Source organism: Mirounga angustirostris, unplaced genomic scaffold (genome assembly GCF_029215605.1).
Source record: "Mirounga angustirostris isolate CCGP_5_RB_7025 unplaced genomic scaffold, mMirAng1.0.hap1 SCAF_4, whole genome shotgun sequence".
Taxonomy (NCBI): Eukaryota; Metazoa; Chordata; class Mammalia; order Carnivora; family Phocidae; genus Mirounga; species Mirounga angustirostris.
The window spans coordinates 159,482,665-159,509,178 of record NW_026991712.1 but is presented as its reverse complement, the minus strand read 5'-3'; the positions used below and the strand labels follow the sequence as shown (position 1 = coordinate 159,509,178).

The following is a 26,514-nucleotide window of genomic DNA, read 5'->3' as shown; positions in this document are numbered from 1 at the left end:
TCTGCTGCCTTTTTATACTGATGACATGAAGTCAGTCCGTCCTGAGGTCTAACCACTTTTGCAGTGGTGTGGGATACACCAGTGGGAAGGCAGACATTTACCCTCCCTTAGAGTGATTTCACTAGGCCTGGTCCTTCGCCTGGAGTTGGCCTTCCCAACCCGTGTGTGTGTGCCCACAGTGTGTGTATATGTGTGCTCACGAGGGATGTGTGTGCACATGTAAGAACACCAATGTTGGGGTTGCACCTTCTTCCCACCTCCCTGCCCTACCACCCGAGGTTTCAGTGCCATTCGCAGTTCCCCCAGCCCATAGGAAGCCCCTGCCTCTGGAGCCCTCTCCACTGGGGAGACTAGGCAATCCTCCACATCTGACCTCATGCTCCGTGCTCAGGATTTCAGTCCAGGGGCCCTGTTGCAGTCTGCGCTTCTGGCTTGGCCATCAGCCTCTCCCAGAGACCCTGGGGTGGGTGGATTCAGGGAGAAGAATTTCCTTCCCGGCAGGCACCCTGTGGGACTACAGAGCAGTCCAGGCTGACCCCAGAACTTGGGGTTTTGACATCCAGCCCCCACTCAGACCCTCCCCCCTTCCCCAGGATCATCTTCTCCACACCCCTGGCCATCATTGCTTACTTCCTCATCTGGTTCGTGCCTGACTTCCCACAGGGCCAGGCCCTGTGGTACCTGCTTTTCTATTGCCTGTTTGAAACACTGGTCACGGTGAGTGTGGGTGCCTCCCCTTGGTGTCTGGGGGGAGGAATGAGGGCAGTTCCCGGGGCCTGTAGGGTTGGTGCCAGAAGCCACATCTGCTTGTCCATCGTCTGACTGGCCGAGGGCCTCTCTTCCATGCCAGTGTTTCCACGTTCCCTACTCAGCTCTCACGATGTTCATCAGCACAGAGCAGAGTGAGCGGGATTCTGCCACTGCATATCGTAAGTGTCTCTCCAGCCCACTGATCCATCCCCCAGGGATCATGGGGATTGTTCCCTGACCCTCCTGCCACATTTCTTCCCTTGCTGGGAATGGATGTAAAACCATCTCAAAAATAACTTGATCCCTTTATTGCTCTGGTGAGAACAGAGAGGTGCAGGGGCTAGCCAGAGGTCACAGCGAGCAAGGCTGTAAGTGCAGGCCAAGGTGCATCTGCCCCACCACTGGATATCTACCCACCTGGAACAACTGCCATCACCTGGGGCCTCTACCCACCTGGCCTTCCTCCCTGGAGGCCGACAAGCTATGAGGCCCCTCCAAAGGACCTTTTTACTGTTCAGGGATGACTGTGGAGGTACTGGGCACAGTGCTGGGCACAGCGATCCAGGGGCAAATCGTGGGCCAAGTGGATACGCCTTGCCTCCAGGACCCCAAGGACTCTTCACTGGCTACAGAAGGTGCCAATCGGACACAGAGCATCACCTCACTCAAAGAAACGGTGAGGCCCTTGGCTATGCAGAGATTTAGGGAGATGGGGCACGATGGGGTGGTTTGCAGTCATCCTCAGCATCGTCCATGTTTATTAAGTGTTGGGCATTTGATCTACAAACTGTTAATATGCCCACTTTTCAGATAAGGAAACTGACTCATAGAGAGGCTAAATAATTTGGCCAGGGTCACAGAACTAGTGACTTAACTAGATTTGGGGAGATGCGAACTATGGGCTCTCACCCTCCACAGCCTGGCTTCTTAACATTCTGTTCCTCTGGACTTTGCCCAGCCGTGGGAAGTGGCAGCCGGCCCAGGATGATTCTCCCATTTCACAGGTGGAGACAGTGAGGCCCCAGAGAAGGGACTGGTCCATTGAGTGGAGCTGCTGAGAGCTGGGATGAGATCAGACTGACTGTCACTTTTATCTCCTTTGTAGCAAAATGCATACCTGCTGGCAGCAGGAGTCATTGCCTCCATCTACGTCGTCTGTGCTGTCATCCTGACCCTGGGCGTGCGGGAGCAGAGAGGTGAGGGGTCCCCGGGGAGCACTGTAGGCCCCAGCACCACATGGCTTTGTCCCTCTGCCTGGGCCTCACTCAGGCTTTGGGAGCAGCCTCTGCTCCTTCCTCACTGTCTTCTCTGGCCCCCAGAACCCTATGAGACTCAGCAGGCTGAGCCGATGTCCTTTTTTCGGGGCCTCCGGCTGGTCATGAGCCATGGCCCATACGTCAAGCTTATTGCTGGCTTCCTCTTCACCTCCCTGGCTTTTATGGTGAGTGGGGGGGGGGGCCTGACGTGCTCAGCCTTGAGAGTAGGGCGGGTGCAAGAGGGGTGGGGTAAAACAAGGACAGGGATGTGACGAAGCCTGAGGGACAGGTGGAATGGGGGCAGGGTGAGCAGAGGTCCTGGGAGCATGGGGAAGCCTGGGCTCTGACATCACTTCTTTCCTTGCATTTCCTTCCCCCTACCCTGCCCATCCTCCAGCTGGTGGAGGGGAACTTCGCCTTGTTTTGCACCTACACCTTGGGCTTCCGAAACGAATTCCAGAATCTGCTCCTGGCCATCATGGTGTGTGTGGGGCCCCGAGGGTGGGTAGGCAGCCTGGGCTTTGAGATGGTTCTTTAGATAGTCAGAGGATGTTTCCCAGACTGGCTAAGGTTAGGAGGGATGTGGGAGGAGACTCAGAATCACTGGGTGGATCTGACGCACAATTGCTTAGGCAAGACTGTGAAAGATTTGGGGCAAGATATTCCAGTAAAGAACATAGCAGAGGCCAAGGCGTGGAGGCCAGGAACTTGGACACTTTGTGCTCAGCTGTGGCTCAGAGAAGGTAGGAGATAAGACTGGGACTAGCACTCAGCTACCCTGGAGAGCCGTCAAAGGGGCCTGTCAGCTTCCTCAGTGCCCAGAGGGTATCATCTGGCTGCCCGCAGGCAAGGCTAGGAATATCTTTGAGGTCCTGGGAAGGGCAGCAGGGGTTTATGACTAACCCACTTCCCTCACTCCCGACTGTGCATCCCCAGCTCTCGGCCACGTTCACCATTCCCGTCTGGCAGTGGTTCCTAACCCGATTTGGCAAGAAGACGGCGGTATACATTGGGATCTCAGTGAGTGGGGCTGAAGGGGTGGGGCCTGGGCTTAGTTGGGGTTTGCTGGTCGAAGTCCCCAGGCTGACTCATCTTCCTGTGCCCACCCCTCCACTAGTCAGCAGTGCCATTTCTCATCTTGGTGGCCTTCATGGAGAGTAACCTGATTGTCACCTACGTGGTAGCTGTGGCAGCCGGCATCAGTGTGGCAGCGGCCTTCTTACTACCCTGGTAAGTGCGTACCGGCCCACCTGGCTCTGTCCGCCAGCCCCCTACCCCCTACCTCTGAAGCTCCTTGCAGGGAATTCTGCAGGGGCTTCTCCTGCAGACCATTCTATGGGTCCAGGTTGGGGATGGGACAGGTCTCTCCTGTACAGTTGTAGAGGTTGTGAACTGTGCGAGAAGACCTAACCAAGGTGCGAGATGGGGGGCTTAAATCTGGTCTGTGTTCTATTCGCCAAGTTGAATGGGGCTCCATCTCAGAGGAGGGGGCCGGCCTCCTCACCACTATGAAGTTGCCATGGCTTCACAGAGCTGTGTGCCCTGGGGATACAAAAGTCCCAGAGGGCCACCTCTTCTTACTGACACCACAGAGGTGCCATATGGGCTAGTGGGGACCCTGGAGTGCTGGGTGGGTGAGTCCTCAGGATCGCCACCCTGCTGCAGGTCCATGCTGCCGGATGTCATCGACGACTTCCACCTGAAGCAGCCCCAGTCTCATGGAACTGAGCCTATCTTCTTCTCCTTCTATGTCTTCTTCACCAAGTTCGCCTCTGGAGTCTCCCTGGGCATCTCCACCCTCAGTCTTGAGTGAGTGCGGTGGGGTCCTGGAGCAGCGCTGGGCAGGGCCAAGCCCCAGGTGCCCCGCCCTCACCACCCTCCTGCTCCCTGGGTCCCACAGCTTTGCCGGGTACCAGACCCGTGGCTGCTCACAGCCGGAACGTGTCAAGTTCACCCTGAAGATGCTGGTGACTATAGCTCCCATAGCCCTTATCCTGCTAGGCCTGCTGCTCTTCAAGCTGTACCCCATCGATGAGGAGAAGCGGCGGCAGAACAAGAAGGCCCTGCAGGCTCTGAGGTGAGAGCGGGGAGGCAGAGGAGGGGGCATCATCCTAGCTAAACCCTCAGCCCCTGCCCCTTGTGGCCAAGGCCTGACTTACCTCCTGCACAGCTTCCCTTGAAGCCTCCGCCCTAAGGGCAGCTGACTTCGCTCTGATACTTAGCTGCATGCCAGGCAGGGTGCTGGGTGGTTTTGCATTTATTCTTTCAGCAGATACTTACTGGAAACCCACTAGGTGCCAGGCATTGCTCTAGTGAATGAAACAGACCGAATCCCTGCCCTCACGGCATTTATACACTTCAGGGACTGCGCATTCATGATCTCCTGCAGTCCCTTGACACCCCTAGGTGTCGGGAGATCCCGATCCCCACTCTGAGCCTTAACCAGGAAGAGTAATCGGGCCCTCTGAGAAGGAGTAGAACTGGGGTTTGAGCCCTGGCGTTTTCACTCCACAGCCTGCATTCTTCACAGCTCTCTTGGCATGCAGGACCTCAGGTGGGGCCTGAGGCTGCCTTTCTGGAGACCAGAGGGCACGGTGAAGTGAATCATGCCAGTTCATCAGCGAGCCCAGGTCAAAGCGTAGTCCCAGGGCTTCTGGTGCCCTGTGGGCAGCAAGAACTTCAAACAGAGCTACCGGCAGTTTCTGCGTTGAGAGTAGGAGTGAGCAAACTGTCTACTTCCTGTCGTTTAGACTCACCTGACAGCTGGCTGGCTAAGACTGTAGGGCCAAGGTCCTCGGAGGACCAAGGCAGCTGGGGAAGGGGAGGGGTGAGGACGCCTCCTCCAGCCTGTGTCCTCTGGCTCTTGCAGGGAGGAGGCCAGCAGCTCTGGCTGTTCTGACACAGACTCTACGGAGCTGGCCAGCATCCTCTAGGGCCGTCCGTGTTGCCCAAAGCCACCATCCACAGGACCTGGGTCCCAGACCACAGGAGAGATCAGGGCCTGCTTGCCTGTTCGCTGAGTAGCTGGTCTCCAGGTGTCCTGAAGGGAGCCAAAGACTCGAGAGTAAGTGGCCCAGGACACTTCCTGTGCCTGCCGTGGGGAGGGCTGTTCACGCAGCCTCCTGCCTCACATCTGCCTGCCCACGGGGCCAAGCCCCGGGGCTGCTACTGTGAATATGCCATGGACTGATGGGGCCTAGCCTAGAACACTAATATAGAAACTTTTTATACAGAGACTAATTAATAACTTAATGACCATGTATATAGCAATGTATGTGTATGTATGTGTCTGTGAGCTATTAATGTTATTAATTTTCATAAAAGCTGGAAACCAGAGGTGCTTGTTTCTGTCTTTACCCTCAGCCACTCACTGAGCCCTTCGGTGCCAAGACAGGGACATGAAGCTGCAGGGGCCCTGGGGAGCAAGAGGGTGTCTGGAGGTGTGATAACAGCATCAGCTAACGTTTACTAAACACCTATCTGTACCAGGCATGGTGTGGAGGCTTTACCTTCACTTTGCTGGTTCTCAAATTTAATCCTTGAAACCGTCTTGCTATATCGGGACTATTCCACTTTCTTTTTTTTTTTTTTGTCTTTATTATTTTTTTAAAGTAGGCTCCATGCCCAGCGTGGGGCTTGAACTCACGACCCTGAGATCAAGACCTGAGCTGAGATCAAGAGCTGGGCGCTTAACCGACTGAGTCACCCGAGCGCCCCGGGACTATTCCACTTTAAAGATGAGTAAACTACGGGGTGCCTGGGTGGCTCAGTTGGTTAAACGACTGCCTTCGGCTCAGGTCACGATCCTGGAGTCCCAGGATCGAGCCCCACATCGGGCTCCCTGCTCGGCAGGGAGTCTGCTTCTCCCTCTGACCCTGCCCCCTCTCATGTTCTCTCTCTCATTCTCTCTCTCTCTCTCAAATAAATAAATAAAATCTTTAAAAAAAAAAAATTTAAAGATGAGTAAACTGAGCTCCAGTATAGAGAGGGTCACGTGGCCAAGAGTTGCCTAACTGGAATCCCATCCCATCCTTCGCTCCCCTGTATCTGAGTGACCCCACTGCCTGTCAGACAGCCGGCTGCTCTGCCCAGGCATGCATGCTGTGCGTACTGCCCCAGGCATGCTTGAGCATGCGCCCCTGGCACACACGCTGTGTGACTGGGGCTGTGTGAGGTCCTAGGGACCTGCGATTCTTTCCCCATAGCTGTTAATGATGGTGTTGGAAGGTGAGAAGGTACCTGGCTGGGTGGCTTTGTGTGTGAGTTGAGGAGGGGTCTCAGCACTGGTGTGCTGGTGAAAAACCACTGTTGGCGGGGAGGAGGTTGCTGGGGGAAGCCCTAGTTTATAGCACTTGTCCATTTGCATGGCGTAATTGCTTCTTCTATAGCCAATTTCAAGTTACCAATGGTTGTTCTAAGGCCAGTTTCCCGAAAATTGAACAGTTGGCTCTCACAAACTGGTAGGAGCTTGCCCCAGTGCATCACTGGGTCTCACACACTTAGGCCAAGCTCCAGATATTGGGAAAGCAAAGCTGGTAGGATCAGGGCTACGGGTCCAACTTCTCTATTCTATGCATGGATAAATGAAGCCCAGAGAAGAGAAGTGCATAGACCCTTCAGGCTTGGTTGTTACTTTGGGTCTAGGGCTCCATTTTCAGGGTGGCTGGGGAAGGCTCCATTTTTGCCCTGAAGTTCTGCCAAGGCACTTTCATAAATTGATCAAGTGTTAACTAACCGGCATGGTTATATGCATAATTCCCCTATGAGGTAAGTACATTATTACCCCCATTTTACAGATAAGGAAACTGAGGCACAGAAAAGTAACTTGTCCAAGATCATCAGACAGTAAGTGGAGGAGCTGATGTTTGAACCCGGGCTGTCTGGCTACAGGACCAGTGCTCTTACCCACTACTTTAGGCTAATATGTGAACCGATAGTCTTGTCACCACCAAGCCAGGTCCCACTCCCTTTAGAGCTGCCATCTCAGGGTCAGGCTGCCTGGGCAAGGCAGGAGCCCTGGGCTCTGGACTGGCTTTCGTAGCCAGAATGCTCAAGAACTCAGATAATGTTTGCAGAGACCCACTCCTAACTCCCCCTCCCTCTACTCCAATAAACACCAAAACCTGTCTTTAAAAAATAAAAGTTATTTTAAATTTCCTAAACCACTCAAGCTTGCTTCTTGCCCATCCCTGCAATTACTTACCAGGTCTCTCACCTAGATGATTATACCAGCATCCTCGCTGGTCTCTCTCTCTCTCTCTCTCTTTTTCTAAAGATTTTATTTGTTTATTTGAGAGAGAATGAGAGAGAGAGCATGAGAGGAAGAGGGTCAGAGGGAGCCCTGATGCAGTACTTGATCCTGGGACTCGATCCCGGGACTCCAGGATCATGACCTGAGCCAAAGGCAGTCACTTAACCAACTGAGCCACCCAGGCGCCCTGGTCTCTGTCTTTGATTTGATCTCCTCACATTCCTTCTGCAAATTCTCCAAGATAACCAAAGTATTTAGAAGCCCTTCTATGAGTCCCCATTGTCTTCAGGAGGAAGTCTGAGACCCCTGCTGATCTCCCCAGCCCCACAGTCCACCTGCCCAGCCCTGGAATGTACCTCTGGCCCCTGGTCCATCTGGCAGACACTGATCCAATATGCCTTGGTTCCAGAATGCCTCTCTAAAGCCATTCTTTCTCCCCTGTTCTTTGGGGCAGCTCTCGAGAGTCCATGCCCCCTCTACTGTAGCTTCCCATATTGAGCCCAGGGCCAGGCATGGTGGGGTGGGTTGGGGCTGAGTTTTTAAACATGAGCTATAACAAGAAGGTTTTGTGAGCTACACCCAACAGGCACTGACCCAACATGATGCTTCTCTCTTGTCCTCAGTTTCCCCCAACTGTACAATGGGGATTTGGAATGGAAAACCTTCTCTTCAGTTTTATGCTCACAGAAAATTGTTCTCCTCGAAGATCCCCTGCTGATTTCGTGGGGGATGATATGGTGGTGGGGCGGGGGGTAGGTAGAAAAACAACCTGGGATCCCAGAAACTCATTTGGTCACCGGTGACTCCATGTGCCTTCTAGACAGCTCATACCTACCCATCCTTTGGGAGAAGTGCCATCTTGACTTCCTCTATGCTTGGATCCAACATTACTACAAAAAACTCTGCCTCCCTCTTGACTCTGTCCTGCAGTCCTCAGCCATGCCAATCACACACTCCACCCCAACTCCTGCTACAGAACAGGTGTGGCTTTGGCTCCACCTGCTGGAAGAAAGGAGCAATACCTTTCAACATTGCAAAGAAGGAATTCCAGATTTGTCCTTGAGCATATGAGGTTGGCTATCCATTTATGGAACAAATATTTGTATTGGGCCTACATGTGTCATGCACTGGCTAGCCTCTGAGGATAGAGTGGTGAATAAAATAGAGCTTACATGCTCAGTGAGGACCAGTGACAAATAAATGGGCATATAAGTAATTTTGGATTATAATAAGCACAATGAAAGAAGCAGGGTGATGTTATAGAGGGAATTGGTGTGGAGACTTTATTTTTTTAAAAGATTTTATTTTTAAATAATCTCTACACCCAACATGGTGCTCAAACTCACAACCCCAAGATCCAGAGTCACATGCTCTACCAACTGAGCCAGCTAGGCTTTAAATTGAGTGCTCAGGAAAGAATGTTCTGAGAAAATGCCTTTTGATTTGAATCACGAAGAAGGAGAATTAGCAGACATTCAAGGGGCTTGGGGGAAAGCACTGTACATAGAGGAATCAGCAGGTGGTATGAGGTGAATTTGGAGAGGTCTACAGGAACTAAACCATCCAGGCCTTGTAGCCCACAGTAAAAGTCTGCATCTTATTTTGAGAAGAGCCAAAAAGCCAATCGAAAAGTTTTAAGTAGGGAAGCCATCTGATAGGTCAAGAGTTTAGAAAGACCATATCATCTGCTTTGTGGGGAAAGGACTGAAGGAAGTGAAAGTGGAAAAAAGGTGACTAACGTAGTGGATGCTCTTCTAATCTAACTTCCCTCCCTCCCTCCTACCCTCCCTCTCTCCCTTCCTTCCTTCCTTCCTCTTGAGAGAGAGCGAGAGAGAGCGCATGTGTGCATGTGCACATGAAGGGGAGGGACAAAGGGAGAGGGAGAAGGAGAGAAGCAGACTCCCCACTGAGCACAGAGCCTGATCCAGTGACCCTGAGATCATGACCTGAGCTGAAATCAAGAGTTGGATGTTCAACCAGCTGAGCCACCCAGGCGCCCCTCTTCTAATGTTTCTAGGCAATGAAAAGTACCAGGTGGTGGTGGCAGTGGAAATGGAAAGAAGATAGATTTGGCAGCTGGTTGGCCTGGATAATGGAGAGAGGGAAGGAGGGAGAAGGGGAGAAAAAGGGAAGGGAGAGGAGAGGGAGAGGAAAATGAAGGTGAGGGCTAGATTCCTAACTTGGAAAACAGCAGCACCTCAACCCAATAGCACAGGGAGCACAGGAGGAAGAGAAAGCTAGGGGGACAGAACAATTCATTTGTCACCTGTTGGTATCATTTTATATATATAAAAAGGAAAAAAACACACTTAGAAATCCCATTAGGTCAGGAACAAGAATACACACTTTCATCAATATTACTATATAACCTTTAATTGGAGGTACTAGCTGATGCAATTAGACAAGAAAAAGAAATAAAAATTGGAAAAGAGTAGATAAAATTATCTTTACTTGTTAATAACATGTTTGTATTCCAAGAGAACCCACTAGAATTAACTGAAAAACTGCCATAAACAACATTCAGTAAGAAAATGGGTATGAAATTAATATATAAAAATAATATCCTTTATACATACAAATTGCAATCAGTTAAAACTGCATTTTTCAACATGATAACCATGGGGCTATTTGAATTTAAATTTAAAATAGCTAAAATTAAGTAAAATTTAAAATTCAGTTTCTCAATCATCCTAGTCACACTTTACGTCTCAATAGCCACATGTGATTAGTGGCTACTGTATTAGTGTAGTTATAAACCAAGTCCATCATTACAGAAAGTTCTATTGTTCAGTGCTGAGTTAGAAGATATGATGAAAGAGAAGACCACATTTATGAGAGCAACAAAATACCTACGAATGAATAGGAAAGAAATAGTCCTTTGTCAAATCACATGACTTAGTATGTGGTCACAATCCCCCTGTCTGGACCTTTCTGTATTACAGGAATAGCCAAAGTAGCATCTCTTTGCAAGTCTTCCCTGACTCTTCCAGCTGAGTCAGAGGTTCCTCCAGGCTCCCCCAGGACAACATATAGTTGATCCTTATTATTTGAAGATTCTGTATTTGCAAATTTGCCTACTTGTTCATATTTATTTGTAACCCCAGGGAGGGAGGCAGGACAGGGAGGGAAGAAGAAAGCAGCAGCAACGCTAGAGGATATAGAGCGTGAGGGAAGGTTTAGGCCTGGGTATTACATCCAGACTTTCCCCTTTTCCTCCAGGGTAGCTGAGCAGAGCTGGGTGGGCCTCACATCTCCAGGGCAATCAAGGAAGTTCCTGATTGCTGTGGCCTAAGGCCCTTTCCGGGGTGAGGCCCACGCCCTAAAGAGGCCAAGCCCAGAGTGAGCTCTGATTGCTCATCATCCAGGAAATTGCCTTCTGTCTGGCAGAGATCCTGCTGCAATTGGCCTAGGGTGGGCGGACTGGGACCCTACCCCTAGGTGATCTAACATAGGCTGGATAGCTTGTGGGAGAGTCTGGGATGTCCTGCAGGTGACCTAGGGCCAGAGAAGCAGGGAGGGGCAGGACTGTCTGCTTTAACAGTAGTTTAAGAGATGGGGAATGAGGCCTGGAATCTCTCTGACTCCCAATACAGTCACAGCAGTCACTCATCCCAGTACCTTCCACTTTAGGACTCCCATGCAGCCTCAAACGATGTCTTTACAGAGGAAGGCAGGGGAACCACCCAGCCTGGCCCCCAGGCTCAGAGATGGCAAAGGAGTTGCACAAGGTCACACAGCCAGCCAGAAGCAGAAGCAAGATGGAATTATTGGAATTTTACTCTATCCTTCAAGGTTCGTTTGGCTGGTCTAAGAATTAAATTGACATGAGCGAGATTAACAAGAGAAAAACAAATTTAATTCATACTTATGGGAGCTCATAGAAATATGAATCTCAGAGAAGTGACCAAAGCAGACAGCTTTTATACCTTTTAGACAAAGAAACACAAATCTGTGAAGAACTTTGTCCTCAAAGAAAACTTATGTTTGGGAGCTTCAGTTAGAAAGGAATTTTAAACAGAATTTGGGCTTGGTAGTAAATTAGTAAAAGTAACAAGGTGTGTTTATATAGGTTTTGGCCCTGAATTCCCATCTCTGGTGATAAGGATGTCTCTTCACCTCCTGGTAATCTTTCACATAAGAGATTTATTTCCTGCTTTCACGGGCACAAAGGAGGGTCAGAGTGTCCTTTTTGCACTGGCTGTTTCTTAAATAACTTTAATTCAAAATAATCAGTATCCCAAAGTAGCATATTTGGGGGCCAGCCTGCCCTGGACTCCATCAGAATCCAGGTTTCATTCCCGGCTCAGAGTTATTTTTTGTTTTCGCACCAAATTGTCAGTTTCTTAAGGACCAACACTCTTTTTTTTTTTTTAAAGATTGTATTTATTTGACAGAGAGAGAGAGAGCGAGAGCAGGAACACAAGCAGGGGGAGTGGGAGTGGGAGAGGGAGAAGCAGGCTTCCCACCAAGCAGGGAGCCCGATGCGGGGCTTGATCCCAGGATCCTGGGATCATGACCTGAGCCGAAGGCAGTCACTTAACCAACTGAGCCACCCAGGCGCCCCTATTATTTTATTTTTTTTTTATATTATTTTAAGCATTCTTTCATATGTTTATTGGCCATTTGAATGTGTTCTTTTGTGAAACGCTTGTTTATATCTTTTGTTCATTTTTTATTATTTTTTAAAAAGATTTTATTTATTTATTTGAGAGAGAGCATGAGCAGCAGCAAGCAGAGGGAGAAGCAGGCTCCCCGCTAAGCAGGGAGCCCAATGCAGGGCTCAATCCCAGAACCCCGGGATCATGACCTGAGCCGAAGGCAGAAGCTCAACCAACTGAGCCACCCAGGCATCCCTCTTTTGTTTATTTTTTAATTGAATGGGGTTTTTTGGTATTGATTTGTGGGAGTTCTTTGTATGTTCTGGATATGATTTGTCAGTCTATGCCTTTCCTAGTTGCATTCTTTTTTTTTTTTTTTTAAGATTTTATTTGTTTGAGAGAGAGAGCACAAGCAGTGGGGAGCAGCAAGCAGAGGGAGAGGGAGAAGCAGGCTTCTTCCTGCTGAGCAGGGAGCCTGACGTGGGGCTCGATCCCAGGACCCTGAGATCATGACCTGAGCCAAAATCAAGAGTCAGACACTTAACCGATTGAGCGACACAGGAGCCCCAGTACTTTGACTATTTTTAAGCACTCCATTCTTTGACCATCACCACTTATATTGTGGCTCACTCTCTTTGGTATTCTGAATCCAGTAACTTTTCAACTTCTTCAGTACATCCAGCCCATTGACCTTACTACCTTTTTGTTACCCTTCACCTTGTCTATTTACCTTAGGGTCATGGTCTCATCATTATCATTACTTTCTTTCCTTTTCCTCCTTTATAGATCTTGCCTGGATATACTCCTGTTTCAATCCAAATCTCTTCCCTTGTCTTCACTTCCTGCCTTGGTTGATGCCCCGTATTAGACAAAATGTCCCTTTTTAATTTAATCTAATTTAGTTTCAAAATGGTTTACCATAAAGAATGTCAAACATACAAACAAATGTAGAGAGGACAGTACAATGCATCCCCATATATCTATTACCTGGATTCAGCATTTAATAATATTGAATTTGCTTTATCTATCCCCCATTCCCCCAGATGCTTTATCTATCCCTCTTTCTCTTTTTCCTTTTTCCTTGCAGAAGTATTTTATTTATTTATTTATTTAAAGATTTTATTTATGTATTTGACAGACACAGCCAGAAAGGGAACACAAGCAGGGGGAGTGGGAGAGGCAGAAGCAGGCTTCCCGCTGAGCTGGGAGCCCGATGCGGGGCTCAATGCGGGGCTCGATCCCAGGACCCTGGGACCATGACCTGAGCCAAAGGCAGACGCCTAACAACTGAGCCACCCAGGCGCCCCCTTGCCGAAGTATTTTAAAGTAAATCCCTCACACCATGCCATTTCACTCCTACATACTTCAGTGCATTTCTTAAAGACATGGGCTATTTTCTCACTTAACCATGATGCCGTGACCATACTTAACAAAATTTAAAATCATTCTTTGGTATCATTAAAATCCAGCACATAATTACACTTTCCTTCATGTTTCAGATATGCCTTATTATACTGGGTTTGTCCAAATTTGGATCCAAACAAGGTCAACACATTTTGTTGTTGTGCCCTTTCAATCCTTTTAATCTCTAGCAATCCTCCCCCTTCCCTTTATTTTTCATTCTGCTGACTTACTGCAGAAGCCAGCTCAATTGTCCTCAAGAATGTTCCACATTCTGGATTTACTCCCTTTTATTAACAAATCTTTTGTAATTTGCCCTTTACTGTCCTAAAATGAAATTCAGAAATAATGTAACTAGTGTCTTAGCTAGGGGCTGGTGGGAAACAGATGGCACACTCAAGCTGAGTCCAACTGAAGCCAGTTTAATGAAGGGATTATTGAAAAAGATGTGGACAGAGTTAAGGGAACCAGCAAGGAATGAGGAAGCACTGGAGGGATTTGTCTGCCATCCCTAGGTCTGAAGGGCCAAGATGAGGGAGTAGTATTTCCCTTTGGCTGAACTCAACGGGAAGCCACTGGGCAACGGAGCTGATTGATACCATTCATTAAAGTCTGCCTCCTGGGCCAGGAAGCAAGCAACAGAAGAGCAGAAAGTGGATCAGGTCTGGAGTGGCAAATGGAGAATACCCTTCACACCAAACTAACACACATGTTTCTTTTCTTTCTTTCTTTCTTTCTTTCTTTCTTTCTTTCTTTCTTTCTTTCTTTCTTTCTTTCTTTCTTTCTTTCTTTCTCTTTCCTTTCTTTCCTTTCTTTCTTTCTTTCTTTCTTTCTTTCTTTCTTTCTTTCTTTCTTTCTTTCTTTCTCTTTCTTTCTTTCTTTCTTTTCTTTCAAGATTTTATTTATTTATTTGACAGAGAGAGAGTGAGAGAGGGAATACAAGCAGGGGGAGTGGGAGAGGGAGAAGTAGGCTTCCCGGTGAGCAGGGAGCCTGATGCAGGGCTCGATCTCAGGACCCTGGGATCTTGACCTGAGCCCAAGGCAGACGCTTAACGACTGAGCCCCCAGGCACCCTACACACATAGTTTCAAAATAATGAACTTAACTCCCTGTATTATAGGGAGAAATGAGGAAACTAATGCATAAAAGTGTTATATATTTGAACATGCGCAAATTATGAACAACTTCACCAGAAGCCCTCATGTAATCATCAGATGCTTGCAGCCATTCCTAGAATCACTGTGCCTGCCAAAGCTGCGCATGCAGACCAATCCAGGAGAACTGGACTAGCATCTCGAATACAGAGAGCAGCTTTGTGGTTGATTTTCTGAACAAAACAAAGCCCCCTCTTCCATCAATTAATTACATGGAAGTGGTGTTCCTGGGAAACTCAGTATATATTAAAACCATACATGTAGAAAATAGATTTAGCCTCTGGGCTGAGATAAAAAATAAATATAATTTCCATCAAATGAATGTCTGATAGGACATTTGAAAATTATGTGGAATGTGGGACAATTTCTGTTGTGCAGGATTGTCCTGTGCATTGCAGGACGCCTAGGAGCCCTGGTCCCACACACAAAAGCCTTGTAGTGGTCCCTACCTTAATTATCATGCCACCTGCCCTACCCCTAAAATGTTCTGGCAATTTTTCAAAATTTTCTTTACTGGGTGGATCATCCCAGTGGAAAATCATTGGCTTAGGTGATCTCTCCTCTGGCCCCTCGGATTTAAATATACTGATACCTTCCAAACTATTCATTCAGCCTTATCCTCGCTCCTGAATATACACTTGTAAATTCAATTTCTACTTGATGTCTCTATTTACATCAGTAACTGATATCTCAAAATTTACATGCAAAACTAAAACCTTGAATCTACTCCCCAACACAGGTACCCCCACCCTTTCCCTCTCCCAGATTTATTTTAGTTTAGTAAGTGGCCATTTAAATCTCCTATTTGTTCAGGCCCAAAATATTCGAATCGTCCCTGACACCTTTTTTTCTCATGTTCCACCAGTCAATTCAGTTGGCTCTGCCTTCAAAATATTTTCCAATCTGATCGCTTTTAACTACCATTACCAGCACCATCAACACCACCTTGGTCAAAGCCATCATCACCTCTCTGAACTGTTACAACAGCCTCCAAAATGGTCTCCCTGCTTCCACCCCATTTCCTATTTTCTATCTGCAACATGGCAGCTGGTGTGATCATTTTAAAAATGTGAGTTAGATTGTCTCAAGCCTCTACTCAAAACCCTGCAAGGTTGTTAGGGAAATTGGGACATCTAATGTGTCAGTGCGTCCAAATTTCCTCTTCTTATAAGGACACCAGTCAGATTGGATGAAGGCCCACACTTATGCCTCATTTTCACTTAAATGTCTCTTTTAAGGCTCTATCTCCAAATACAGTCACATTCTGAGGTACTGGGAGTTGGGCTTCAACATATGAATTTGGGGGGAACACAATTCAGGCCATAAGAATATCTTTATTTATATGAGGGATAGTTGCATCATGTTAAGGGGAACAGTAATGTTGTTTGAAAGTTAAATATGGATAGAAGAATGTATTTGAATAGCAAAAAGGTGGACCCTACCATATTGTCAGCTCAGCACCATTCTCACTACCTTCTATGATTTCCCCTATATTTTGGGGGCTGGAAGCCTCAAAACTACATTTCCCAGATTCCCTTGACAACAGGGTTCTAGGTTGTGTCCTGAAAATAAGAGGTGCTCATGCGAGTTTGGAAGGCAGAAGGAAAGGAAAGGCCATTATTATTCTATCAGTGGTGAACAGGCCTCGGGCTTTGGCAAACAGCAGACAGAGGTTTGGGGTACAGCTTTAGGCATCCTCCTGTGAATCACCCACTTTGGTGTCTCTGGTAGCTGAGATCATTGTTGTTGGTTCCTTGTGATTCTACACTTCCTGATTTCCTAAATATTAGCAGACATTTTCGGCTGCAGGATTCTTTGCAAAATATTTCTCAAGGTCTTACATTATCATTACTAAACCCTTCTCCTCTTCCTCAATTGTGCAGGCATGGAGGCCCATCTGGGCAAGCCAAGTTGGAGTAGCCTTGCTCTCCAACCAGGAGCAAAGGCAGGGAGCTGCTTCCTAATCAGATCTCATAATACCCTCAGGGCTTGGGTTCTAACATTTTCCCCAAGGAAACTCTGTAACAGGTGGTTGCTTGTGGGACATTTAGGGTGATGGACCAAACATTGAAGTTAGGATCAGAAGACTTCAGTTCTGGGCCCAGCCTTTCTGTCTAATTGCAACATAGCCTTGGGCAATACCCTTGACTTCCCGGGTCTTAGTTTCCCCATGTATAAAATAGGAGAAAGGTGGGGCGCCTGGGTGGCTCAGTTGTTAAGCGTCAGCCTTCAGGTCATGATTCCAGCGTCCTGGGATCGAGCCCCGCATCAGGCTCTCTGCTCTGCGGGAAGCCTTCTTCTCCCTCTCCCACTCCCCCTGCTTGTGTTCCTGCTCTATCTCTCTCTCTGTCAAATAAATAAATAAAATCTTTAAAAAAAAAATAGGAGAAAGGAGAAGTAGAAAACAAAGACAAATAATAGCTAACATTTACATACTGTTCTCTATGTTCCAGTCATTATTTCTGAGGACTTTTCATATAACCACTCATTTAATCATCACAAAAATCATATGAGAAAGGTACTATTTCTATCTTACAATTGGGAAATCGGATATTGAGAAACTTGCCCCAGTCACACAGGAAGTCTGTGTCCTGGTTGAGGTTTTGGCTGTTAAACTATTGGCCTCTTGTTACATGGAAATATGTGATAAATTACAATTGATTTATAGTTTTTATAGTTTGGAAATGACTGGTTTGGGCTGCGGTGCTCTCTGTCTCAAGTTCTTTGGACTCCTTAAACAAAGTAGGAATTTACTGGATCCAGGAACTAAAGACATTAGGAATCTTTCTATTTCTTCCTCACATATGTCATTCTTCCTCTCTCTCAACATCATTGTTCAGCTTTTTTTTTTTTAATTTATTTATTTAATTGACGGAGAGAGAGAGACAGCATGAGAGGGAACACAAGCAGGGGGAGTGGGAGAGGGAGAAGCAGGCTTCCAGCCGAGCAGGGAGCCCAATGCAGGCCTTGATCCCAGGATTCTGGGATCATGACCTGAGCCGAAGGCAGTCGCTTAACCAACTGAGCCACCCAGGCGCCCCATTGTTCAGCTTTTTGTTCCACATAGCCAGTAGAAGATGGCCAACACACAACTCAAGCATACTTTTCTGTTCAAGAGACCTTCCCAGATTGAACAAGACACCTCCCAATTCTAATTACAGATTTCCAAGAGCGAGAGAGAGAGTGCACGAGAGAGAGAGACCCATTAGCCTAGCTAGAATCAGGACGCGATTGTAGCACCAACTTAGTACATAGGGCTGCCCATGTAGGGGTAAGGTGGTAGCACCTCAGGGGGTGGTACTTCAGCTCTCTTGACCGTAGACATATTTATATCCTATATCATATTTTTCGCCAGCAGAGGGACAGTAATTTGTCTTTCTCCTTATGAGAAAACCTCTTCCTTCTCCAGGCTTGGCAGCCAGTCTCAACCTTCCAGGGACAGCTTGGCTGTGGTGGAAAGAGCCCTCTGTGCAATCTGAACTCCTGGGACAGGATGGACTTCCAGGCCCCCATTTACTAGCTGCGTGACTTCAGGCAAGTTATATAACCTCCCTGAGCCTCTGTGTATTCATTGCAGAAAAATCAGAAAATGCAAACAGTTGTGACTAGAAAAAGAAAACCACACTCTTTGTCTCTTCTTTCTTTCACCAGGCTCCTTTTTATGTAACGCGCATGAGCACAGACTGGAGGAGTCTAAGGGTTTAGTTTCAAAGCTTTGGCAGGGCCTTTGTGTTTTTGTGTAGAAAAGGGAGAAGCTATGAAGAGGTACCTGACTCTTCAATGGGCCTGCTCATTATTCCCAGCAGGCCTAAGAGAACATAGTTTGGAGGGCCAAGGATCAAAGAAACAAAACTGTTCTGCATTGCAAATAGAAGTCCTCACTCCATTGTGAGAGAGGCAGCTTTGAAAATAAATTATGGGGGTAGAGGGAGTGAGGTAGCCAAGGCAGGAACAATCAGTGAAACCCAAGAGTGGAGAACCGTACAAACCTCCAGGGGAAGGTAGGTGAGGAAATGTTATACAGGATAGCTATGGGAGAGGTCGGTTTCTCCTTCCAGTGGTGGCTGCAGGGCAGTCTCGATCCCACAGGCCTCTTAGAGGGAGTTAGTAAATGGCGCCCCCTCTCCGAATGGATGCAGCTCTGTGCCAGTGTGCAGGGTTTGGTGAGTGGAGCATGGGCTGGGTCCCTTATGCCCTGAATGATCTCTAAGTCTATGCTCAGTGGCCCTAAGTGCCAGCCCTCCCTGTAGACTAGTAGGCTGAGAGGAACATCTACTGAGAGGAGTGGACCCAAATGGAGACCGAATAAGGTTGATGCCTAGGACTGTCCCTATGTTGAGACACACCTGGTGGGATGAGAAAAGGAAAGGCCAAGCACACAGGTTTTATATGTAGCCTAGATCCCTGCCTTCTGAAATTACTTAGAATTGCTTCTAACCTCCAATCCCAAACCCTCTGGAGGAAATCCACCGACTCCTTAAGAATCCTGTGAATTCACCAGTCAGAATGGCTAAAATTAACAAGTCAGGAAATGACAGATGTTGGCGGGGATGCGGAGAAAGGGGAACCCTCCTACACTGTTGGTGGGAATGCAAGCTGGTGCAGCCACTCTGGAAAACAGCATGGAGGTTCCTCAAAAAGTTGAAAATAGAGCTACCATATGATCCAGAAATTACACTACTGGGTATTTACCCCAAAGATACAAATGTAGGGATCCGAAGGGGTACGTGCACCCTGATGTTTATAGCAGCAATGTCCACAATAGCCAAACTGTGGAAAGAGCTAAGATGTCCATCGACAGATGAATGGATAAAGAAGATGTGGTATATATATACAATGGAATATTATGCAGCCATCAAAAGGAATGAGATCTTGCCATTTGCAATGACGTGGATGGAACTGGAGGGTATTATGCTGAGCGAAATAAGTCAAACAGAGAAAGACATGTATCATATGACCTCACTGATATGGAATTCTTAATCTCAGGAAACAAACTGAGGGTTGTTGGAGTGGGGGGGGTGGGAGGAATGGGGTGACTGGGTGATAGACACTGGGGAGGGTATGTGCTCTGGTAAGTGCTGTGAATTGTGCAAGACTGTTGAATCTCAGATCTGTACCTCTGAAACAAATAATGCAATATATGTTTAGAAAAAAAAAAAGAAGAAGATAGCAGGAGGGGAAGAATGAAGGTGGGGAAATCGGAGGGGGAGACGAACCATGAGAGACGATGGACTCTGAAAAACAAACTGAGGGTTCTAGAGGGGAGGTGGGTGGGAGGATGGGTTAGCCTGGTGATGGGTATTAAAGAGGGCACGTTCTGCATGGAGCACTGGGTGTTATGCACAAACAATGAATCATGGAACACTACATCTAAAACTAATGATGTAATGTATGGTGATTAACATAACAATAAATTTTTTTTTTTAAAGAATCCTGTGAATTGCCAGGAATTACAGCCTCATGTTATCCCTCCGAGTTCCAAGCATCACAAAAACTACTCATGTCAAGCATTTGTTTGAGTAGTAGGTGTTACAGAAGATTAGGGATGCTGGGGAGCAGGGAGAAGATGAAGGAAGTGTTTACACTGAAGTGATGTACACTTAAACTTTGCATAAGGGAAAATTCCAATGTTGAAATTCTTTTCAGTTATTTCTTTTTTTTTTTTTAAGATTTTATTTATTTGACAGAGAGAGACAGTGTAAGAGGGAACACAAGCAGGGGGAGTGGGAGAGGGAGAAGCAGGCTTCCAGCCGAGCAGGGAGCCCGATGCGGGGCTTGATCCCAGGATCCTGCATCGTGACCTGAGCCGAAGGCAGTCGCTTAACCAACTGAGCCACCCAGGTGCCCCTTCAGTTATTTCTTTACATAGTGCTTAAAAGAAGTCAATTTAATGACTAGAGAAATTTACTTATTTATTATTTATTTATTTTAAAGTTGTTTTTTTTTAAGATTTTATTTATTTGACAGAGAGAGACAGCAAGAGAGGGATCACAAGCAGGGGGAGTGGAAGAGGGAGAAGCAGGCTTCCTGCAGAGCAGGGAGTCCGATGCGGGGCTCAATCCCAGGATCCTGGGATCATGACCTGAGCTGAAGGCAGATGCTTAACGACCGAGCCACCCAGGTGCCCCAAGATTTATTTATTTATTTGAGAGAGAGAGAGAAAGCGAGCAGGGGAGGGGCAGAGGAAGAAGGAGAGAGAATCTCAAGCAGACTCCTCCCTGAGTGCAGAGACAGATGCGGGGCTTGATTTCAGGACCCTGAGATCATGAGCTGAGCCAAAACCAAGAGACTGATGCTCAACTGACAGAGCAACCCAGGCACCCCAGCTTCCAAGTTTTTAATTGTTCCTGCTTAGGATATTATCTCAGGCAAGGCTGGAGTCTCTCGGTCCCAATCCAGATTCTTGGGAAAGGGACCAAGTCCCAGCTTAGGTCAGATCTCTATCATTGGCTGCAGCCGGAAAAGTGAGACCACGCAGTCCCAACCATACCCACCCCTGTAACCAGAAGGTGGGCCTGGGAAGGGGACAGTTCCCAGACAAGGGAGAGGTGACTGAGCCACCCAAGTGCCCCATGACTAGGGAGTTCTGTTTGTTTGGTTTTTCTTGCTTTTAACCTTTGGCCAAATTTATATGCTTGCAACTACATTGAGAAGTTAAAAAATTAATTGGTTGATCAATTAATTATGCTACTGGATAAATATAGAAATAAGATTGCAAAATGAAAAAATAATAAACTCATTAAGAAAATTCTTTTCAGTTATCCTGCCATTCTCAGTGACATTTAACCCCCTGTACACCCAATGCTCCAGAATTTTGCTGGCTCCTATCTCTCTCCCTTTCCTATCTCCTCTTTCCTCTAGAATTGCCTTTTGTACTCCAGATTTGTCTTCCTCTATTATGCAGAGCAATTTAGTGCTCCTCAATTTTGAATATGCAATATGGATATCTAAACCCATCCAGTGGGGGTCTTATAGTTAATGGAATCCATCTTTCTTTTTTTTTTTTTTTTTAAGATTTTATTTTGAGGTAATCTCTCCACCCGACATGGGGCTCGAACTCATGATCCCAAGATCAAGAGTCACACGCTCCACTGACTGAGCCAGCCAGGCACCCTGGAATCCATCTTTCTTTTCTGGGTGGGGGGAATCCATCTTTCTTATAATCATCCCATTTCATATGATACAATTATAAGAACATAAGGGGGAAAAAAATGTTAGCTTTATCTGACCATGCAGTTTCCTGGTGAACCTCCTGGACAATGTGATACTTAATAAATAGGAGGCATAGAATATTAAGTAAAGTTAAAAGCAAAGTGATTTTTTTAGCCAGATTGAAAACTTGAGTTGTTACCTTGACCTCCACATTGCTGGGAAGTGTGGAACATTCTCATACCTAGTATAGTCAGGAATATATTGATCCTAAATTAACTTGATCTTTAAATAGAAAGTAATAAGGGGCACCCGAATGGCTGAGTCAGTTAAGTGTTTGCCTTCAGCTCAGGTCATGATCCCAGGGCTCTGGGATCAAGCCCCGAGTCAGGTTCCCTGCTCAGCGGGAGTCTGCCCCTCCCTCCCCACTCATGCTCTCTCTCTCTCTTTCTCTCTCATGCACTCTCTCAAATAAATAAATAAAATCTTTAAAAATAAATAAATAAATAAATAAATAGAAAGTAATGAAATTTTTGATTTGCCACTCCCTGAAGTATGGAAGACATACAGTTAGGTTTTGTGGGGTCTGAGGATCATATAGTTTTTATGGGGTGCTTTCAAAATGGTGGTTCTTAAACACTGAAAAAGTATTATTAAAGATGTAACTCAGCAAGACTTCAATGTCCTACTTTGGAGATGATGAAACTGAAGGGTGCAACACCTGGGAAGGACTACCACTCGTCCAGTTATTTTGTACAATTTTGCCTCAAGATGTAGCTACCCAAGTTAATGCAAATCCAGAGTGTTTTGATCATCCATGACTTGGGGGCAGAGATCACAGCAAAGGGTCTCACTCTTAGTTCCGTTTATTTAATAAGTCAGAGAGTCTACTGTGTTCCAAGAAGTTCACATACATCCTGCCAGGACTTCGGTGAAGCTCAGCTCTTACATTGGATGGCACAGAGGCGGCCCAAGTGGAACTACCTACTACAAACTGGTCTCTTGCTGGTCATGGAGAAGAGATGATTCAGCTGACATATAGTTTCATAGTTAAGATATTTAGGATTATCTCTTTCAGTAAGATCTCATGGTGGTCCATGCAGTTGGCAATTTGCCAGGATTCTTTGGAAGGGCAAAAAGCAGTTAAAGTTGAGTTAAGGGTGTGGATGTTGAGTGACTTGGAATGAGTAGATTTCAGAAGGTTTCTCAGGGGGTCAGCAAAATAGAAGGTCCCAGGGACATGGCATTTGCTGCTCTTTTCTCCCAGTTCCTCGTTATCAACATCCTGAATCTCCTTTTTCTGGTAGCTGTCACAAAACCTGGGGAGAGGGCTTGTAAACTTGATTGCAAAAGGTGGGGTTCTTTTTAAGAAAAATAATATGTAAGTATGAATACAAAATTAGACCCTTGGAAGGGTCTCATGCAAGGAAGGGGTCCTAAATCTTAAGCTTTATCAGCTTCATGGTAAGTATGCCTCTCTACCTGAGATTTAGAAAACCTTTTTTTGCCCACTGTATTTCTGGCCATTGGTCCTTCTGGAAGGCATCATTGAAAAGGATCAAAATCCACCATATTCATTCCTGCTGAGTGATGGTATAACATCAGCACAGCAACCCTGGGTCATCATAGGAACCAGCCTTTCACTAGCTCATCAAAGGTCAACTTTGCAATGAGAGAAGCAAGTAGAACAGCAGGAATCTATCTGGAAAACATCAGGTTATTATGACAATTTTTCCAACATTCTCATGCTGATTGCTCAGAGGTTGTTTGCACTGGCTGCTCAATGAAGTGTGGACAAGAGCCAAGATGATTAGGTCAAGATTTGCTATTTATAACTTCCTATAGCAGCAACACCTCCCTCCTTTTTTTTTTTTTTTTTAATTTCCTAGGAATGGAACATCACATCATTTTTATGAAATGGTCCCTAGCTATCTACAGTGTAGCCAGGGATGACACAGAGGCTAAGTTTTCCAGATACCTTTTACATTAGCCCATTATATATATATATATATATATATATATATATATATGTATGTATAATGGGATCTGATTTATATTTTGGAAAAGTTCCATCTGGCTGTTGAGTGGAGAACTGATAGTGGGGACAAGAGTGAAAACAGGCAGATGAGTTAGGGCTCCATCACAGTATGCTAGGTAACAGATGATGGGACTTTAGACTTGGTAGATAGGGCTTCAGAGAAGAGATTGGATTCTCTAATTTTTTTTTTTTTTAAGTAGGCTCCACAGGCATGTAGCCTAATGCGGGGCTTGAATTCACAACCCTGAGATCAAGACCTGAGCTGAGATCAAGAGTTGGACTTAACTGACTGAGCCACACAGGCCTCCCTTGAAATCTTTTGAAGAGAGTCAACAAGACTGCTAATGAATTGGAGTGTGAGAGCTGAGAGATGGGAAGAAAAAAGGATTCACAGTTGTTTCTTAAGGGTTTGACCTGAATACTAGATAAAATTTCAGAAAAGGGAAAGATGGGGCAAGTGCAGGTTTGGAAAAAAAGAATCAAGAATTCTCTTTTGATCATGTAATTGACCAAGTCAAACTCTACAGACTAGGGGACAACTCTTCTAAACAATACAAATTTTCAATCACTCAAATATCCATCCATTAAAGAACGATTCTACAAATAACAATGCAAAATTTGTTTACATAAATAAATGTTGTTTCTTTTAGCCTGACATGGAGAAGTCTATGTCTGTCAGTGTTAACACTAGGTCAGCATAACCAAATTCCACTTCCTCTAGAGATTTTCAAAGTTTTATAAAAAATAAATGTAAGAAGAAGTAAAACTCAAATGACAACCATGTTTGCAGGCCAAACACTGGTAATCTAAAAGGCAAGTATCAAGGTCTAATTATCAGCAACAAACAATTCTGAAAGAGAATCTTGTTAAAGGAGGAAAGTCTTGGGGCGCCTGGGTGGCTCAGTCGTTAAGTGTCTGCCTTCGGCTCAGGTCATGAATCCAGGGTCCTGGGATTAAGCCTTGCATCGGGCTCCCTGCTTGGCCAGGAGCCTGCTTCTCCCTCTCCCACTCCCCCTGCTTGTGTTCCCTCTCTAGCTGCCTCTCTCTCTCTCTGTCAAATAAATAAATAAAATCTTTTTTTTTTAAAAAGGAGGAAAGTCTTCTATGTGCCTTCTCATTAATCAATTGATTAATTACTGAATGTAATAATCTCACATGCAAACAAAAAATGCACTCAATGCCTTCCAAAAGGAGAAACCCATGTCCAGTTATGGCATTCATTCCTTCCCTGCTTGCATTCATGCCTTTAACAAACATGTAATAAATGTCCATTATAGACCAGGCACAGTGCTAGATTGTGGGAACATAATTATGAACCAAACATCCTCCCTGTCCCTATGGAGCTTGCAGTCTAGTGGAGGAGATGGAAAAGTAAACACACAGGGACTTCCAACTTCAGCAATCTGAAACATAAGAAAAACTGAAAACATTTATATTATAAACACTTAGAAATCCTGACTAAAATTTAAGGAAACTCGTAAATGAATTGGTAAGATGAAAGAGAAATCTTCAGCGTCCAAAGTGGAAAGAGAGCTGAAAACCAGAGTAGTAAGCATAAGAGCAGATGATATAGCTACCCTGGGGGAGGACTTGATCCCAGTAATTAAAAATATTCTAGGATCTATTCAGTGTGGCAGGGGACTATACAAGGGCATGAACACCTGAGTTGAGAACCACTGGGTGCTACCTGAAGACTGTCTACCACAACCCACCTGGCAAAGCACTAGACCAATGGCGTGCTGGCCAGTGAAAGAGAATATAGATGGGCAGGGGAGGAGAGAAGTCATAAAAACCATAATCAGCTCCGTAAGTGAGAACTGCTGTCCGTACTTGTATTTCCTTCCTTGCTGTGTCATGTATATTTTTTCTCTTTTATTGAGGTATAACTTCGTGAGATAATAGAATATATGTATCTGTCTCTGCCCCTGGTTCCTGGCACAGAACTCCTAAAACCCTCCTAATTTCCTCAGTGATAAGAGCACTAGGAACATCTTTTGTTCTAGCATTTTGTCTTTAACTCAAGTCCTGATGCAAAGTCCCTAAATCCCTTGGAATTTCCCGGGTGGTAGTAGCATCTTTTGTTCTAATGAGGTGACTCTGGTGGGCTCCTGGTTGGCAGCTGGTCATCAGATAAACCAAGTCATGATTAGAAGCTTAGAATTTGGGGCGCCCTGGGTGGCTCAGTCGGTTGGGCATCTGCTTTCAGCTCAGGTCATGATCCCAGGACGGATCGGGCTCCCTGCTCAGCGGGAAGCCTGCTTCTCCTTCTCCCACTCCCCCTGCTTATGTTCCCTCTTTCGCTGTGTCTCTCTCTGTCAAATAAATAAATAAAATCTTTTTAAAAAATCCCAATAGTAGTGTAGGGTTCAGAGAGCATCCAGGTTGCTGAACATGTGGAGGCATGCCCAGAGGGGCATGGAAGCCCTGTGCTCCTTCCCATATACCTTACCCCACATATCACTTCCATCTGGATGTTCATCTGTGTCCTTTACCACACCTTTTATAATAAACTATTACACAGCAAGTAGATGGTTTTCCTGAGTCCTTTGAGCCTCTCTAGCAAATTAATTGAACCTGAGGAGGGGATCATGGGAACCTTTGATTTACAGCCAGCTGGTCAGAAGCACAGGTGACAACCTGAGTTTGCAATTGGCATCTGAAGTAAGGGTGGGAGGCAGTCTTATAGGACTGAGCCTGTAACCTGTGGGATCTGACACTGTTTTCAGGTAGAGAGCATCAGAATGGAGTTAAATTGGAGGATGCTCAGCTAGTGTTGCAGAAAAAACCCCCACCTGGTGTCAGAAGTGCTATGAGTGTGGTAGTCATATGAGAGTAAAGGGGAAACACAGGAGGAAGATGGGGTTTTTCCTTCTTCAATTTACATCCAATAATATACAGAAAGTCAGATATATTTAAA

General features: G+C 46.1%; 2 protein-coding genes across 24 annotated transcripts in view; one reads left to right on the top strand and one right to left on the bottom strand.

Annotated features, from left to right (window-relative positions):
* The window catches only part of MYCL (MYCL proto-oncogene, bHLH transcription factor), a 92,054-nt gene that overhangs the window by 42,822 nt on the left and 22,718 nt on the right, over positions 1-26,514 (bottom strand). The gene's annotated exons all lie outside the window — the stretch shown is intronic.
* MFSD2A (MFSD2 lysolipid transporter A, lysophospholipid) overlaps positions 1-26,514 on the top strand; it is a 54,590-nt gene that overhangs the window by 6,807 nt on the left and 21,269 nt on the right. For 19 of the 23 annotated variants that reach the window (XR_010410980.1, XR_010410981.1, XR_010410977.1 and 16 more), the window contains exons 4-13: positions 594-717; positions 851-929; positions 1,269-1,426; positions 1,856-1,946; positions 2,070-2,191; positions 2,404-2,487; positions 2,943-3,026; positions 3,124-3,236; positions 3,672-3,815; positions 3,907-4,083. Coding sequence is in view for 5 of the 23 variants with exons in the window: in XM_064589375.1 (XP_064445445.1) it covers positions 594-717; positions 851-929; positions 1,269-1,426; positions 1,856-1,946; positions 2,070-2,191; positions 2,404-2,487; positions 2,943-3,026; positions 3,124-3,236; positions 3,672-3,815; positions 3,907-4,083 (1,176 nt within the window). In the remaining 18 variants the exon portion in view is untranslated. Of the gene's footprint in view, positions 1-593; positions 718-850; positions 930-1,268; positions 1,427-1,855; positions 1,947-2,069; positions 2,192-2,403; positions 2,488-2,942; positions 3,027-3,123; positions 3,237-3,671; positions 3,816-3,906; positions 4,084-4,875; positions 5,343-5,369; positions 5,494-17,819; positions 17,905-26,514 lie in introns of those variants that run through there. The other 4 variants (XM_045897992.3, XM_045897991.3, XM_045897990.3 and 1 more) reach the window with 3 other exon arrangements.